The sequence below is a fragment of the Frieseomelitta varia genome, unplaced genomic scaffold (genome assembly GCF_011392965.1).
Source record: "Frieseomelitta varia isolate USP_RPSP 00005682 unplaced genomic scaffold, Fvar_1.2 scaffold_819, whole genome shotgun sequence".
NCBI classification, from domain to species: Eukaryota; Metazoa; Arthropoda; class Insecta; order Hymenoptera; family Apidae; genus Frieseomelitta; species Frieseomelitta varia.
Window position 1 is genome coordinate 22,424 of NW_025110611.1, and position 16,215 is coordinate 38,638.

General features: G+C 34.8%; 2 protein-coding genes across 3 annotated transcripts in view; one reads left to right on the plus strand and one right to left on the minus strand.

The window, feature by feature from the left end:
* The first annotated feature begins 1,151 nt into the window (after positions 1-1,151).
* LOC122536288 lies at positions 1,152-10,078 on the plus strand. Its single transcript, XM_043668529.1, has 6 exons — positions 1,152-3,451; positions 5,007-5,137; positions 5,219-5,271; positions 5,536-5,726; positions 6,337-6,776; positions 7,253-10,078. The coding sequence occupies exons 1-6, from the start codon at positions 1,152-1,154 to the stop codon at positions 9,745-9,747; spliced, it is 5,610 nt and encodes a 1,869-aa protein (XP_043524464.1). The 3' UTR covers positions 9,748-10,078.
* Positions 10,079-10,291: 213 nt separating this feature from the next.
* Positions 10,292-16,215, minus strand: part of LOC122536289 (hemocyte protein-glutamine gamma-glutamyltransferase-like) — a 12,071-nt gene continuing 6,147 nt past the window's right edge. The window contains exons 4-9 of one of the 2 annotated variants that reach the window (XM_043668531.1): positions 15,115-15,716; positions 13,493-13,590; positions 12,950-13,240; positions 12,625-12,785; positions 11,422-11,732; positions 10,292-11,377 (exon numbers count right to left, since the gene is read on the minus strand). In XM_043668531.1, coding sequence (XP_043524466.1) covers positions 11,445-11,732; positions 12,625-12,785; positions 12,950-13,240; positions 13,493-13,590; positions 15,115-15,716 — 1,440 coding nt within the window. In that variant the 3' untranslated portion in view covers positions 10,292-11,377; positions 11,422-11,444. Of the gene's footprint in view, positions 11,733-12,624; positions 12,786-12,949; positions 13,241-13,492; positions 13,591-15,114; positions 15,717-16,215 lie in introns of both variants that reach the window. The other variant, XM_043668530.1, reaches the window with a different exon arrangement.

Genomic DNA, 16,215 nt, shown 5'->3' on the forward strand with positions numbered 1-16,215 from the left:
TCTTTGTATCGATATGTCGAGGGATGCAACTGTAGCTGATTCTTGAATTAGTATTATAATACTATATAGTGCTATGTAGTACTATAATACTATAAGTACTTGAATTAGTACTATAATACTATAAGTACTTGAATTAGTACTATAATAATACTATATAGTACTATAATATACATATTATACATTATAATATATATATTAATATATATTAATATATAAATATATATATATTAGTTTATTTATATATATTATATTTATAATATTATGTTTGTAAAAGTATACGTAATATTTTTTTTATGAATATAGAATTTACACTAAATCATTTTATATGTACAAAGACACATTTTGTAAATGAAAATTCCCAAATAAATAATTCTAAAAATGTTTCCCTCGAAAAAAAAGAAATCGTAACGTTTTTTATTGCTTTTAATCCTGTTTTCTTTTTTTTTTATCTTGTGCTCACTTAATTAATGAGAATGCGATATTTTTTCACGTAACATCCGGCGTTTGCGATAATACTTCCCGAGATTAACAGTAAAACTACGTGATTTTGATTTCTCTTTGCCACTGCGCCATACTGATAATTAATTATCAGAATATGTTTTATCACGCTGTTGTGGTCCATTACGTTAATATAAGCACCACTTTGCTTAAAGAACGTAACACTATTATGTCGAAATACGTATGTACGTTTAATTACATTTTGTTTTTGATTCAACAGTAGTATTTTGTTACAACATATAATGTAATTTTATTCTATTTTAGTCTATACTATTTTCCTTGATATAAATGTATGTACGTATGTATCCAATATTAAACGAAAATGAATATATTATTATGAGACTATATATAATAATTCTCAATTTATAAATTATAAATAACCTAAATTCAGACATTACACAATTTAATTTGTAAAACGAATGTCGTCTCTTAGCAACGATGCCTAGTAAACTTCGCGACACAACGATGAAGTGTGCTAGAATAAAACGCTAAATTCACATCCGCTTTGCGAACGTTACCAATTTTTGAAATTCAACTAATAGACACATGGCGTTGCGAAATTCACATTAACCTCGAAATTATGATCGCCCGGAGACAAAGCATCTAATCTTTCTTCGTCAATATTTCAATGAATCTTCCGTGGACTCTCCACGATGCGAAACGACAGTTTCACGCGAAACGAAACACTATCCTACGAGGCACAAGCGCTGCAAGAAATTCTAAAGATAAACGAATTAATGAGACTGGTTCACCTGAACGAAGAGTTCCAAGGTGACGAGAAACCTTCGCCGAGGAATTACAAAAGCTCGGAGGATGAAGGTAATTCATCTCCAGATGCACGCGAGATACATTTTCGTGTGACGTCGAGGAACATTTCGTCACCGAAGGGGAGAGACATATCTTCCAGCACAACTTCGAAAAACGCGGAATCTGAGTCCGTCGACTCTTCAGGGAAAGAGAGAACGCCTACTTTAACTAAAAACGATCAATCTGTCAAGGTGGATGAATTGGATGTTCTTCATTCAACGATGAAGGAAAATTGTGCCAGGTCGAATGTAAAGGAAGAAAATCGGAGGAGAGTAAGAGAAGTGGAGGACAGATCGATCGGCGATGCTCTGTTTAGCTGTCCCTTCGAATTAGTGGAGATTTACTCGAATAAGATGGGGAAGAAGAGTGAAAATGATTTAGATTTGGCATTTGACGTAAATCGGCAAACGTGCTCGATGAGAGCTTTCCCAAAGGAGGCTGGCAAACAGTGCCAAATCGAAAAGTGCCAGCTTTCAGCGTCGAAGATAAAGTCGAATAAGTTGAAAGGAGAAACGTGCACGGATAAAGTCGACGAGCATGATGATTTGCAGAAAGAATGTGAAGAAGAAAATTGTCAAAATTGTAGTGAAACTGTCGAGGAAAAATTCGCTCTAAATAATAGCGTAATTAATGAAGATCTTTACACGAAGAGCAACGAAGATTCACAAACGAAGCGTAAAGAAGAGAACGAAGATTTTCAAGAACCGCAACATGTTCTCGAGAATGATACATCAGAAGCTACTGTCGTCAAATTAAACATTCAAGATCGAGAAAATTCTATCATCGACTCGAGACTCGAAAATGAAACGACGCGAATAAATAAGCAACATCCACTGGACGAAAGTTTCGCGTCCACGTCGGAAGGAGCTGGAGCCAATCAGGATGTAAATTTGATAACAATTTTCGAGGCAACCTTGGGGAAACCTTGCGTGGAAAAGGCAGACGAAGAAAATGATTTAAATAAGTGTACAAATGTGAAACAGACGAATCATTCGTCCACCTTCGAGAATAATGTCAAATTACGAGAGTCGTGTGTGAAAAGCGATGTTATCGAAGACGCGCGTTCTTTAGAACGTAGCGAAGGCAACGTGATTTCACGAAATGAGGAGAAGGAAGATGTTCCAACAATTAAAGGACAAACTGACGAACTGAGATCTGCAAATGTCTCGTCGATTCCCCGCTCTTTGAAAAGAGTGGCAAAAAATCACGATTTATTTGTTAAGGAGAAGCCTTCGAAATCCTTAAAATCCAGCGAATCAGTAATTAGCGCAATAATAAGAATTGAAGAAGAAGCTTCCGAGGAGAATCTTCGACGGGACGTTGTATCAATCGACAACCTGAATGCCAGTGAAAATACAGATTGTTCGAAATGTCACAAGCTCGCGAACAAAGTGGAAGAGAACGTTTCATCCACGTTTAAAGAAGAAAACGGTCAGCGTGTCAAAATGAAATGTCAGAGAGTGTGTGGTTTAAACGCTGAAACGCGTGAGATTAACGCGTTTGGCAGCAATTCGTTGAAACGAAAAGCAGAAGGGGCCTTCACGTTTAAAGGAGGACATCGGAATACAGAAACGAAATGTCAGAAAATGAGCGTTGATCCCCGTAAATTAACAATTGATGGCAATTTGTTTGAACAGTGTTCGGTTAATTCGAACGAAAGAAAGCTAACGGAGCACAGTGAGTTTGACGATCTTAAAGATTCGAGAAGTAATTTGTCATCGTCGTTGGAAGACGTTAATCGCCAAGAGGAAGATTTATCGAAAGGAAACAAAATCAACATAATTATCGAGAAACGACAGAGTAAGGGAAATAGTGTTGTTAATAAGGATGTAATTGGCGACAATAAAAATTTGCTGTGCAACAAAGATATTCGATCGTCGGTGATTAAAAATGAGAGGACAGAGGAACGGGATTCTGATGATTTTTACAAGGAAGCCAAGTACGAAACAGCCACGCGAGAATCGAGAAGAATTGGTATTAATTACGAGAGCTTGAACGTGTGTAAAGTGTTGACGAAGATTCACGAGCGATTGACGATCGATTGGCAACGAATGGAACAACTTCGGACGAAATTGCAAATCCCAGTTTCTGCGGAGCTTGCGAATCCGATAATAATGTTGCAGTTACTGGATAAAACTATAGCTAGGTAACGAGTAAAAATTAATTAACAGAAGATCACGAAATGGTGAATAATGATGAAAGACGATTGATTTTTGAATATTAAGATTTTTGGCCAATTTTTGTTAAATTATAAATACACGTAGATGCTCGCAAGTGTAATTAATTCGTATTAATAGTATATAAATTAATGCAAATTATGTTTCGTTTTAACGGATTGATTAACAATATTTAGTTACAAAATTACGAGTAGAGATTTTTATTTTTAAAGTTAATTATATTATATTGTATATAATAGTTAGAGGTGTAGCGAGAACCCGAAAATTTCGAGATTCTCGAATTTATCGGGATTCCCAAAAGAGTTGGGATTTGGGAAAGGATTGGGAACAAGTTTAAATAATTCGTTAAAGCCCACGCCTTCAACTGTATCGAAAGGTCGCAGATCTAGAACCATCATCCGAGCAATTCCTTCTGTTATATCTTTTGCTTTAACAATCTTTCGCGAATGATTTTGTACCAGCGACAAATTTTATATCGATTCAGTTTCTTTTCTAGTACATGTACTTATGTTTGGATGCATATGCTTCGAATGGCGTAATAAACCAGTGGTATTTGCATACTTACAATTTAAAATTCATGGTGACGATGCGTGCGTTCCGCCTTTGTGTCATCTTTTTCTTGAAAATGTTTCTCCAAACAGAGCTTCTCTTTACCTTCTTCCTTTGCACGATGTCTTCCGCACAACTTCCTGCTACCACAACTTTACTCTCACCATCGCTCGACACTTTTTTTTTTAAAGATTTTTAATCTTTATTAAATTCACACAGATTTTGAAATATACGTCCGAACTTCCCGAATTTCTCAGCGATACTGCTCGACAGCGTACATAATATCCAAGTGCTAAGCACGCAGTCACACGTTCGTTTACATCAGGTCGCACGATTCTTAGAATCGGTGTTTCCAATAAATTTAATGGCAGAAGAAATTGAACTGTGTATATATAAATTTTGTAGGCTATTATACAGCACTGCAGAGTAATAATTCGAGAAACGGTTGCCGGGTTCTAGAAATTTTCGGGAAACCCGATTCCTTCGGGAATCTCGAAATTTTCGGGAACCCGACTCGTCCCAACTATCGAGTTCCTGATATTTTCGAGACTCTCGCACACCCCTAATAATAATATAGTATATTATATTATATAGTATATTATATAGTATAGTATAGTATATTATAATATATTATATTATATAGTATATTATATAGTATAGTATAGTATATTATAATATATTATATTATATATTATATTATAGTATAGTATAGTATAGTATAGTATAGTATAGTATATTATATTATCTAGTATAATATATTATATTACATATAATAGTATATTATATTATATTATATTATATAGTATAGTATATTATATTCATCAATTCCACAAGCAAATATATTAATTTATATATATTTTAACAATATTCACATACTGTTCAACGATAGATCTATGTCTTGAATCCTCTACGTTTTGATTTGAAAATTATTTTCAAAAATTCGAGATCATCTTTTTGAAAACTTACGGTGAACAGGTGCAAGAGTTATATCCACCGTTCAAACAACAGCCACGAAACTGAACTGGAGATGGCTAAACTCTTGTCAAAGCATGTTATTGAATTGGTAGAAGTCGTGAAAGTTAACAGAAAATGTTTGGAGGGCCAAGGTTTGAAAATTCGTTACTAAAGAATATAAGAACTTAACGCAATTGAAAAATTAATTAACAACAGTAAAATTTTTATTGTAGAACGACGTGTCAATCAAATGCAATCCGAGTTGGTTCAAGGGCATTATAAAAAAGTACTATTCAATACTACTTAGGCATTATAGACTGTTATATTAAAACTGCTATAAAAGACGACTAACATTTATGATACTGACAAGTGTCGAATAAAATTTACTTTACATTGACAATAGTTTTTGACAGTTATCGGAAAAATGTAAATGCAAATAGATATGTTATTTCAGTGAAAGTCTATAGTGCTTAAGGATGAATGTATGAGAAAAATATCATTTTAAGTACTATTTTCACTTTATTGATCGTTATTTTTAACGAATTTATAGAGGACCGTATTGAATGAAATAATTATCACTTCAAACTACTGGGCGAACGAAGTATTTCGCTTGATCAAAAATATTTCCTGCCTGGTGAAACGCATTGTGGCCGAGAACGAAGAGAAAGAAAATGTTAGAAATTTAAGAAGTTGTAAAACTCAGCGACGTATACCAAACAGTTTCTTTATCAACGATGCCAAGTAATTTTATAGAGAAATAATTGGATGATCGTATCGCAAAAATATTGTACATAAATGAATGCAAGTTTTCTTTATCAATCTGATTTCTGATTGATAAAGATACAGAATTGTAGATGAGAAAAAAAATTTTGAACTGGGATACTATATTATATGCTTTATCATGTTAGCGATAGTGATCTGTTCTATGGTATACTTCACCGATTTAATTAAACAGAAATGTCACGTAAAAATCATATTGTTTCTGTTATATATATATATTTATATATATTTCGTTTAATATTATCATAAATTTCATTTATAACTTCGCGCAGAATAATACTGGGTTAAATTAACCACTTGCGCTGATTGCGGACCATAACGAGTGACCAAACCGTATACAATAATTCGTCGCTTTCTCTTTAAACTCGTCGGTATGACATCACTGGATTGAAATTATTGAGAAGTAATAAATTTATTATTTGCTTTGCCTATTTTGTTTTACTTGAATATATTTAAAATTGAGAAAATATTACAATTTTAGGACCAAAAAATCCTCGTCATTCCAGCGCAAGAGGTTAATAAATATTCGCGCAGAGAAAAACAATTAAATTATAATTAACGTACATTTCAGACAGAAAGTTGGGATCGTTCGATCGAAAAATACAAAGTCAGTGCTTGTGAAGAAGGAAAGTACCGTCGAGACTCAAATGTCGGCTGATTCGAACGCCACGAAAGTCTTAAACTCTGCGAGGTACACGGAAAAGGAGAAGCGTCTGGACGACGTTACAGATAAAAGAACAGCCGACAATTGTCATCATCTAGAAAGAGTGAAACCGGCGAAGAGAATAATGTACACGAGTTCCAATCAATCGAAACAAACGATGTCTCGCCAGAAATACCGTGCTTCCAGTAATCAACCGGTTTGGAGGCCAGGAGGCGCAGCGAAAATCCCTACTTTTAACAGCGTGACGACCTTGGTCCAAAAAACTCGCCCAGCGGCGCATAACAGAGAAAGGACGAATCTCGAAAACGCAAGGTGCGGAAAATATTCATTGCAATGCAATGGAATTGGTTAGATCATTTTTGTTTCTAGACACGAGTTTCAAATGATCTTCGTGATATATTTAAATTCCATTGGTAACAATAATTAGATAGATTTTTATAGCTTTAAACGGTCACGCGTTAATTTAGCATCTCAGAAAATAAGTAATTAATATTACTAATAATACACTACTTCAAATTTAGTAATTTATAAAATTTGCTTGCACAGAAATCACTACTGTATGTTCATAGTTTCTCCGAAGAATTCAAGATATAGTTTTGTAATTTAATCTCGGAATTCTTTATAACTTTTTGACCTTATTTTTATCGATTTTATGTACTTTCTTGTCGATGAAACAGTCTAGTTATAGTGCCATAATAAATGTACGTAACGACGAGAAGACATTTTTAACGAGTAATAACTGACCTCCTCATTTTTATCAACATTAGCTTCTCTAACGTGTTTTATCAATACACGAGCGTTAACGAAAATTATTCATTTAGAGAGGAGAAGCATGAACGAACGGCGAGCGAATTTAAGAAGAAGCCTACCACGGAGGTACACTCGTGCAGAGATGACCCCAAATTGAACGTTGACAATTCCAAGGTCGCAGGCGAACGAAGCGACGTAAGCTTGACCATCAGTCCCAGAGCGAAACCGAGATCGAGAATATCGCGGCCACTGTCGAAGAATTTCAACGAATCGGAGAGACCTTTCACATGCGTGAAGAACTACGCTCGCGACACGTTTCACGAGAAAGTCACGATCGAGTCGAAAGCTCTACGAGCGCTCGAGGAGATGATAAAAACCGCAGAGAACAACGAGGTGAAAAATGTTGGAAACGCGACGCGCTGTTCGTTTCAGAATCGGCTTGCAAACGAAACGTGTCCTGCTGATCCGAGAAAGACAGGCGAGTCAACTGCAGTTGACGAAGAGATGAAAGTGAACGATGAGGAGCCAACGAGGGACATCGATTCCGAGCAATGCAAAAAGAGTCAATTGAACGAAAGATTTCAGGGAAATCTTCCAGAAAAGGGAGAGCATTCTTTGATACCGATCGCGCCGAATAGTTTGACGCCAGTTCCAAGCACTGAGAAAGACACTGAAAACGTTGGAACGAATGAAAATTTCAGACACATCCCGTCAGAGGATTTAATTAAACCAAATGTCTCTTTGGAAGCTGCTACGAGTTGCAGAATTTTGGATTTTAATACAATGTCAGTCGAGACTGACGAAGTAGAAGCTTGGCGATCATCTGAATGCAAAGATGAGAAATCCAATGAAATGAAGGATTCTTCTTTCCCTGGTGACAATGAGAAACAACAAAGGTACGACAATCTGTCGATCGTTAAACCAGAGAAGGCAAGAATGAATTCTCACGGAGTATCGTTGAGTATGTTGAAGAGATTTCTTTACGATCAGGGTATCGACGTTGATCTGGTGAGCAAAGCCGAAAGATATCTAAAGGACAAGCGGAAAGCACGTAAAGGCTTGAGAAAGAAGTCCATCAGCATCGCCGACGTGTCTTCTTGCGTGGGACACGATCGACGTTTCGAGAAAAAGACGGTTCTGAGAAAGGAGCATTCCTGGGCAGAGGAATTGGAAAAAGACATAAAGAAATATGTTAAAAAAAGAGACGATAGAAAATGGATTGAAAATGATGTTGAGAAAAATATTGACAAGTATACTGGAAACGATACGAAAGCAGATGTCGAGAGGTCTAGAGGTGAGATCCCATTTGTAAAAACGAGAGACGTGACAACTTGCACAATTAAGAACAGTAACGACGCTTGCACTCAGACAGTTCCCTGTCGTACGGCATCCAAGTGTTCGCAGACTGTTTTCAAGAACGATGGCTCAACTACAGAGGAGACGCAAACGATAGCGAAACGAAGAAACGCGTGCACGATGACGGAGTCGCTCCCCATTGGCGACAATTCCGCAGAAACGGCAAAAATCTGTTGCGAGTCTGCGATCACTGAACGACTCGGCGACGATTCCAGAAATATTTCTACAGGCATTAAAAGATGGATGATAATCAGCGAGAACGAGAGCGAAGATTCAAAATTGAAAATTCGAAGAGATCCAAAGGGTTCAGAACCGCGTGGACGTTTTCGCGAAGATTCCACGAACAAAATTGACAAAACTTCGTCGAGAGAGTGTTCCCTAGTGTTTCAAACATTATTGCGCCAAACGGAGGAAGAGCACGAGGAGTCGAATTCGTCCACGACGCGGAGGAGTTCGTCCTCCGAATCGTCGAAGAGACACGATCTCGATGAGAATGCAAGCGAAGAGGAGGATCGTTCGCCCGTTAGAATAGTTTCCAGCGGGATCGTAGCCGCTGTTCAAGTAGCCGCCATCAGAGCTCGGAACGTGTACAGAGCCTTCGACATCCACAAACGGATATTAAGAAGCAACCGGAAGAAACTGAGGAGAGAGTCGAGGCAGAGAATGAAGCTTCGCGAAGAAGAACACGCGTCGAGAGGCGTTAATTTTGAAAAGCGAGCCGCTCGAAGAGGGAACGACAGTAAAATGACGATCGTCGAAGTGTTGAAGAACCTCGAACGAGCGGAAATCACGTCACGGAAAGAATTTTTCGACGATTCTCGCAACGAATCTGATCACTTCGAGGACGATCTTGATCTCGTGGATACTCCGTCGACGAGTGCTTCCTCCAGTCGGATTAGTTTCAAATCGATCGACTTGGACATACCGAGAAGATCGTCCAGCAGCGTGGTTTTGAGAAACGTGAGGTCCTTGATGGATCTTTTGCTGAGCGAGACCGACGACGTGACGTTGGAAAGGATCGAGCGTCGCGTCGCGAAACGATCGAGCACGCGCGAGACGAAATTTTCTGGTACTGTGAGAATGGAAGTCGCGAACGTGAACGGATTTCTATTCTTCTCCAGGGAGAATTTATTGCTGCTGGTGTATGGTATGCTGTGCTCCGTCGTTTTCTGGTGTTTGAACTTCACGATCACCTGCGACGTTGCCTTATGACTCGTGACATCCTTGTGCGTTTCATACTGTTTTTCCTTCCTGTTCGTGTTTGTACGTGTTGCGTTGTTGGGTTTCTTCTCTTTGTACTCTGAGTTTAGTTTTAAACGTGTACAACGTGTTCTTGATATTCGCGAGGGATTTGCACTTTGTATGTTTAGTGTACCGTGTAAATTTGAGTAAAATGATTTTATTAATCAATGAAGAGAGTTGGATTAAATGTACATTTAAGTGGACAGCTGTTCAACTTTGTATGCCAATTAAGTCCATTGGGATTAAACATATATTCTGCATATTACATTCTTCAATAATAGAAAAGATATTTTTAAACATGTAATTACTTTTAAAGTAATTTACTTTAATTATCAAGTAATATATGAAATAGAAAATCAATGATAATAATTTATTCGTTTTTTTTCACGCGATCTTTGAATGGTAATAAAAACTTTTTCGTATGATAAAATGCGTGAAAAATTAATTGAAGAAAATGTCAAAAATTAAATTAATATAACATTATAATATATAATGTTATATTAAAAAATAAAAATTGAAGAAATAAACATTTATTAATATGTATTATCAAATATACAAAACGATAAAATTCCTTGCACGCGACAGTTCGCATAACACACACGTCGAACAATGATTCATTTTCGAAAGGCAATATTAAAGAAACAAATAGCATCATCAAGAAATGAATAATGAAGTATCTAATAATACTCTTCTTTTCTTGTGTCAAATATTATAAAATTTGACAGATCGATAAGTATGTCTAATCTTCTGTGACTGACTGTACAATCAACATGCACGTCTTAATATAGATTCACGTTATTTCCTTCGGATTACATAATCTCTTTCATGCGGTCTCAAGAGAGTTGTCTGAAAACCGGCTACGCAACTCGCATACCTCTTCATTCCAACAACGTATCTCCGAGTCATGTATTTTTATAGTCATCACCATACAATAATCAACCAGAGAAGGATTACTGCACGTGTCTTAAATCACGATAACAAACCTTAGACTATCGAATTCCATGTGAATTCGAATTTTTATAGACGTGAAAAAATATAAATCTCGTCGTAAAAGAATTAACGAGCCTTCTATTTTAGGTATTTTGAGGTAATATCTTCGCAAGCAATCATACATTTTTACGAAACGTTTAGTTCATGAATAAATTATCTGCAGAATTTTAATATAGTACTGAAATGATTCTTTTTTCCACAAAATAGTATTTGTGAAATATGAAATATTTTTCAATTTAAATATTTGTTATATTATTTTTCAATTTAAATATTTATTTAAATACTTTCTAGTATTTACTGTTTCTCGGATAATATTAAATAACTATAAAACTTGATATCAAAAATATTATTATATATACTATTATATATATTTTTCGTTATCTGGAATTTAAGACAATTTTTACGTGACTTGATAATTTTTAAAAGACTCGAGACTTTCTAAAAAAAAAGCTTGCAAACCGTATCTAAAAGTAATCATATACTCCTCGGTAATAATAATAAATTTTCTAAAAAAATATATATATATGTATGTATGTATGTATATATAAACAACCACGATAAAGATCTAGTAATAAGTCGATGAACCATATTTTGTGAATTAATACGTTATTTTCATAATAACGTTTACACGTTATTTTCATAATAAGGATGGGGAAAGTTTGATTTGGTTTGGGATTTTATTCCTCCTCGTCAAGAACCTCAATGGCAGCGCTTCCTGTCACATCGACTAACTCTTTAGAGGTAAAAGTGGCAATGATCTTCTGCGAGCCAGCCTTTTGGGGGATCAATTGGTGTTCTACGTAGATATCTTCCTCAGGATCGATGTCTCGGAACGCTAGAGTTTTGTTTCTTGTTAGTCCTGGACCAGCGTAATTGAATTTACACTCTGTTAATACTTTCTTCAAGGGATTCTTGAATCTGAGGCTGATTGTCGATGGTCTTCCTACTACAGGCTCGCCGTCGATCTGACATTAATTAATTAATTTATTCAACTTACGTGTTTATGTGAAATTTGAATGATGTATAAATAAATGAAACATTTTACAGACGAAGCATGCTTAAGCTTAATTTCTTCAACAGTATTCACAGAAATATGTTTCGCATAAAAACGTGTATCATTGTACGTAATATTTTGTTAATTTAATTTCTCTGCTACTTCAATTGAATTTAATTTTATTGTTTAGGGTTGGAGTTACATTTTAATTTTTTTATCTAATTTCTCAGGAGGAAACATGAAACATAAAATAAAATTCAATACACTAAATTAATAGTGATCTAACGTAAATCACTGTTATATGTAACTGTTATATAATAAATTACTGTATCATATGTAATCCAATCATATTATTTAAGGATGAAACATTCAGTTTTAATAGCACGAGAATTTTAGACGAATTTTTAATAATTTTAATAAAACCAAATAGTATATAATTTTAATAAAATAAAAACTTAATAGTATAATAATTTTAATAAAACTTTAAAATAAAATAATTTAAAATAAAAATTTAATAGTATAATAATTTTAATAAAACTTTAAAATAAAATAGTTTTAATAATTTAAATAATTTTAAAAATTTAACAGTATAATAAAACTTTGAAATAAAATAATTTAAAATAAAAATTTAATAGTATAATAAAACTTTGAAATAAAATAATTTAAAATAAAAATTTAATAGTATAATAAAACTTTAAAATAAAATAATTTAAAATAAAAATTTAATAGTATAATAATTTTAATAGTAATAATTTTAATAGTATAATAATTTTAATTTTAATAGTATAATTATTTTAATAAGAATTTAATAAAATAAAAATTTAATAATATAATAATTTTAATAAAACCAAATAGTATATTACCTTGACCGTGATGTTCGGTTTCAAGACTTGAAAATCATCCTCCTCGGCCCATGTCTGTTTGGTTTCCACGACCGTGGCAATGGAATACAATTTCATGTTACAATACTCCACGAGCTTGTCCAAATAATCATCCACCGTGACCCTGAGCCTCAACTGCTCGGCTAGAGAAGAGAAATCAGACACGACACCGAAATCGTACGTTGTCATCGTGAAAATATAACAGCCGCGATCTGAATTCCAACGATCCGGCGAAGACTAGAGATCAAACGGAGGTTCGGCAAAAAATCCAATTTGAAAAGAAGCAAAAAGAAAACAGTAAACTCACTGGCTTGCGGTCTAAGAACAAAGTCACCAGACGCTCTCTTCACCAGATGCGCCTTGATTCCCGTATAGTACACGCTGCCAGCAGATAGAACAGCTTGAATGGTCCGTATCTCGTTCGACTTGTTCTTCATGTTCACTATAACAGCAAACGGTTGCCCGATGTTCACACGATCGATGTCCACGAGATCGAACTCGACATCTTCCTTCGCGGATGAGGGCAACGAGTAGAATCTCTTTGCCAGTTCGGTATTGCGCACCGCTCTGTACAATGTCAGTCGTTCGACCTCCGTTCCTAAATGAAGAATGAAACATGTTAATATTGAAATTACTACCGAATGTCAAAAAAAAGAACGATAAGAGTGATCTTTTGGAGGAAAATTTTTTGTAGATGTGTATGGAATTATTTTGTTCCATGCATGTCGTTAAGAAAGTAATGTTTCTCAAATTCTCCGTTACACCGTGACGTGACATCTTGCGTATGAAAAGTTTTACACAAAGGCAAGGTATTTAAATATCGATGAGCGTTTAATAGATTCGTATTTACCTTCCTTGGCTTTGTAAATGGATGTTATGTCCTCTCTGTCTCTGTCGCCGTTTGGATCGAAAATCCAAGGTGCTTTCGTCAAAATCATTCGACCAATGCTGCGAGACATAGGGTAAAGTAATCGTTAAGATTTTCGTTAAAATAAAAAAAGAGAGGAACGTGTAGAAGAAGAACTGTGAATGAATTTTTGTATCTCCAGAATTATAAATGATCCATGATAATTAACAGAAACGAAACTTTCATCTAGTTTTTAGAATTTACTTTTTACCAGTGCTAGAGTAAATATGTGATTAATTAAATTCAAAGTTATAGACAGCACAAAATTCTGTCTTCAACTTTAAACGCCCTCAACATTACAAAAATAAAGGTTCCTCTTCGAAAAATAGTACCTCATACAAATTTATAAACAGAATGATAAATGTTACAAACATTATTTTATCGAATTATAATTTTATTAATATTATTAAAGTATTAAATAATTTATAAATAATAATAATTAATATTTAATAATATTAATATTATTAGTATTTAATATTAATATTAATATTATTAGTATTTAATTTATAAATAATAATAATTAATATTTAATAATATTAATATTATTATATTATTATTAAAACAAAATTTAATTACGATATTAAATAAACAATATTAAATATTGTTAAATTACAGAACAATAAAATTAAAAAAAACTATTTGACACAGTCTCTTAAAACTTGGTTAGATAAAAACCCCTAAGGGGTTAATTAAGTATTCTAATAATTAAATTTCTTCGTCTGAATTTCCCGTCAAAATACTACTAAAGAAAAATCTACTTGTAGAAGATTAAAAAGTAGTTAAGAATAGTAACGAAGAAAATATGTAATTCGTAGACTAATAAAATATGCTAAAAATGCGGTTGTGTGATATCAATTATTTTGTTAAGTTATACGTACTACACTACAGTGTCTTATGTAAACTGATAATATACGATAATTGCGTTCTTTTCGATGACATCAAGGCCAAAATTACCAATTACAATTACGGATTTTAACACGCAGGTGATTCAAAACAAAAATAATTGTTAAGCACAGTAGGATGTTTATGTTGTAATTAACGATTCCGACGACAGTAATAATACGTCTGTCGATATGCTAATTCTCTTTTTATCGGGAATCTTTGTACCTCTGAATACAGAAGGAACATAGAAGATTTACATTTCACGTTGTTTACAAATTATATGCCAAAGTTATCGTTATACATTTATTTTAAAATTAAACGACTGCTGCTTCATATTCTTCGGAATTTCGAAAAATATTGCTCATCACGATACTAAAGGTAATCAAACGTTGTTTGCCTTCTGAAGTACTTATAAAATTCCTTTGAAACCAACAGATCATTTCAATTTCAATCGAATATCCCTCTCAAACTTTTCTGTTTTAATCGACATATATTTGATAATGATATTTCGTCTTCTTGTAACTATTTTAATTTTTAAAGCAATGCTAATAACAAATCGATACTACATCATGCGACTGTGCACGTATACGTATCATATTATTCTCCAGTTCAAAATTTCAAAAATCTTGAACGAAATCTTTCCTCTGCAAACGACAGTACAGAGAGACAACAGGCATACTCACTGATACTTGTTGCAATCAATCTTCCTGTAGCCGAGCTCGCTGTCAGGATCCTCCATCCACCTCATCAGATCAGCATTTACCGATGCCAGCATGAACGTCACGTCGTAGTTGTATCCAACGACGCCTTGCTTAATCGCCTCGACCGAAGCTGGCCCGCATTGATAAACACCGTCCGAAGTTTCCTGCGGCGTGGAGTCGATCGCTTGCCAACCACCGTAACCCTTTGGCAAATCCGGCCTGGCCATCCACACGTCGTTCCAAACGTGATAGTTCCAGATCGAGTCCTCGCCGTCGAGATTGTTCGGATCGTAATCGAGTTCCTCGTTGTTTCTGCTGTAGTAACGATCGACGGAGAGCGAGGCGTTCGCGTCGTGGGCCGACACTAAATTAGAGACAACCCGAGACGGTATGCCAAGGGCGCGACACACGGTGGTGACGACACCGGCGAACACCCAACATTGACCGTAGTTCACGGACTCGCCGGTTTCTACGAACTCCTCGAGGATCGGTACACTTCCGGTCCACGCGGCTGGGGCTGTGCCGTCGGCGTAGTCGCCGTCCCAGCGACCGACGATCACTCCCCTGTCGTCGTTCGAGTTCACCTGCGGTGAAACATCTTCTTTATAATAAAAAGAAAAAAGAAAGAGATCAACAGATTCTTTTCTATTTTTAAAAATTAAAGTTTTACTTTTACTATGGTATGGATAGATTTCAGATTCTGAGAAATCTTTATGGACAGATTGTAGATTCATCGAAATTTGTAAAGTTGGTTTAGACTTTCAGAGGTTGGTGATTTAGACTTTAGATTGTTGGAGTTCGACATTTCAGATTTCTTCTTTAGAATAAAAAAAAAAAAGAAAGAAATCAACAGATTCCTTTTTTTTTAAATTAAAGTTCTACTTTTACTAGGTGTGGATAGATCTCAGATTCTCCGAAATCTTTATGGATAGATTTTAGATTCATCGAAATTTGCAAAGTTGGTTTAGACTTTCAGAGGTTGGTGACTTAGACTTTAGATTGTTGGAATTCGACATTTCAGATTTCTTCTTTAGAATAAAAAAAAAAAAAAAAAGGAAGAAATCAACAGATTTTTTTTTTATT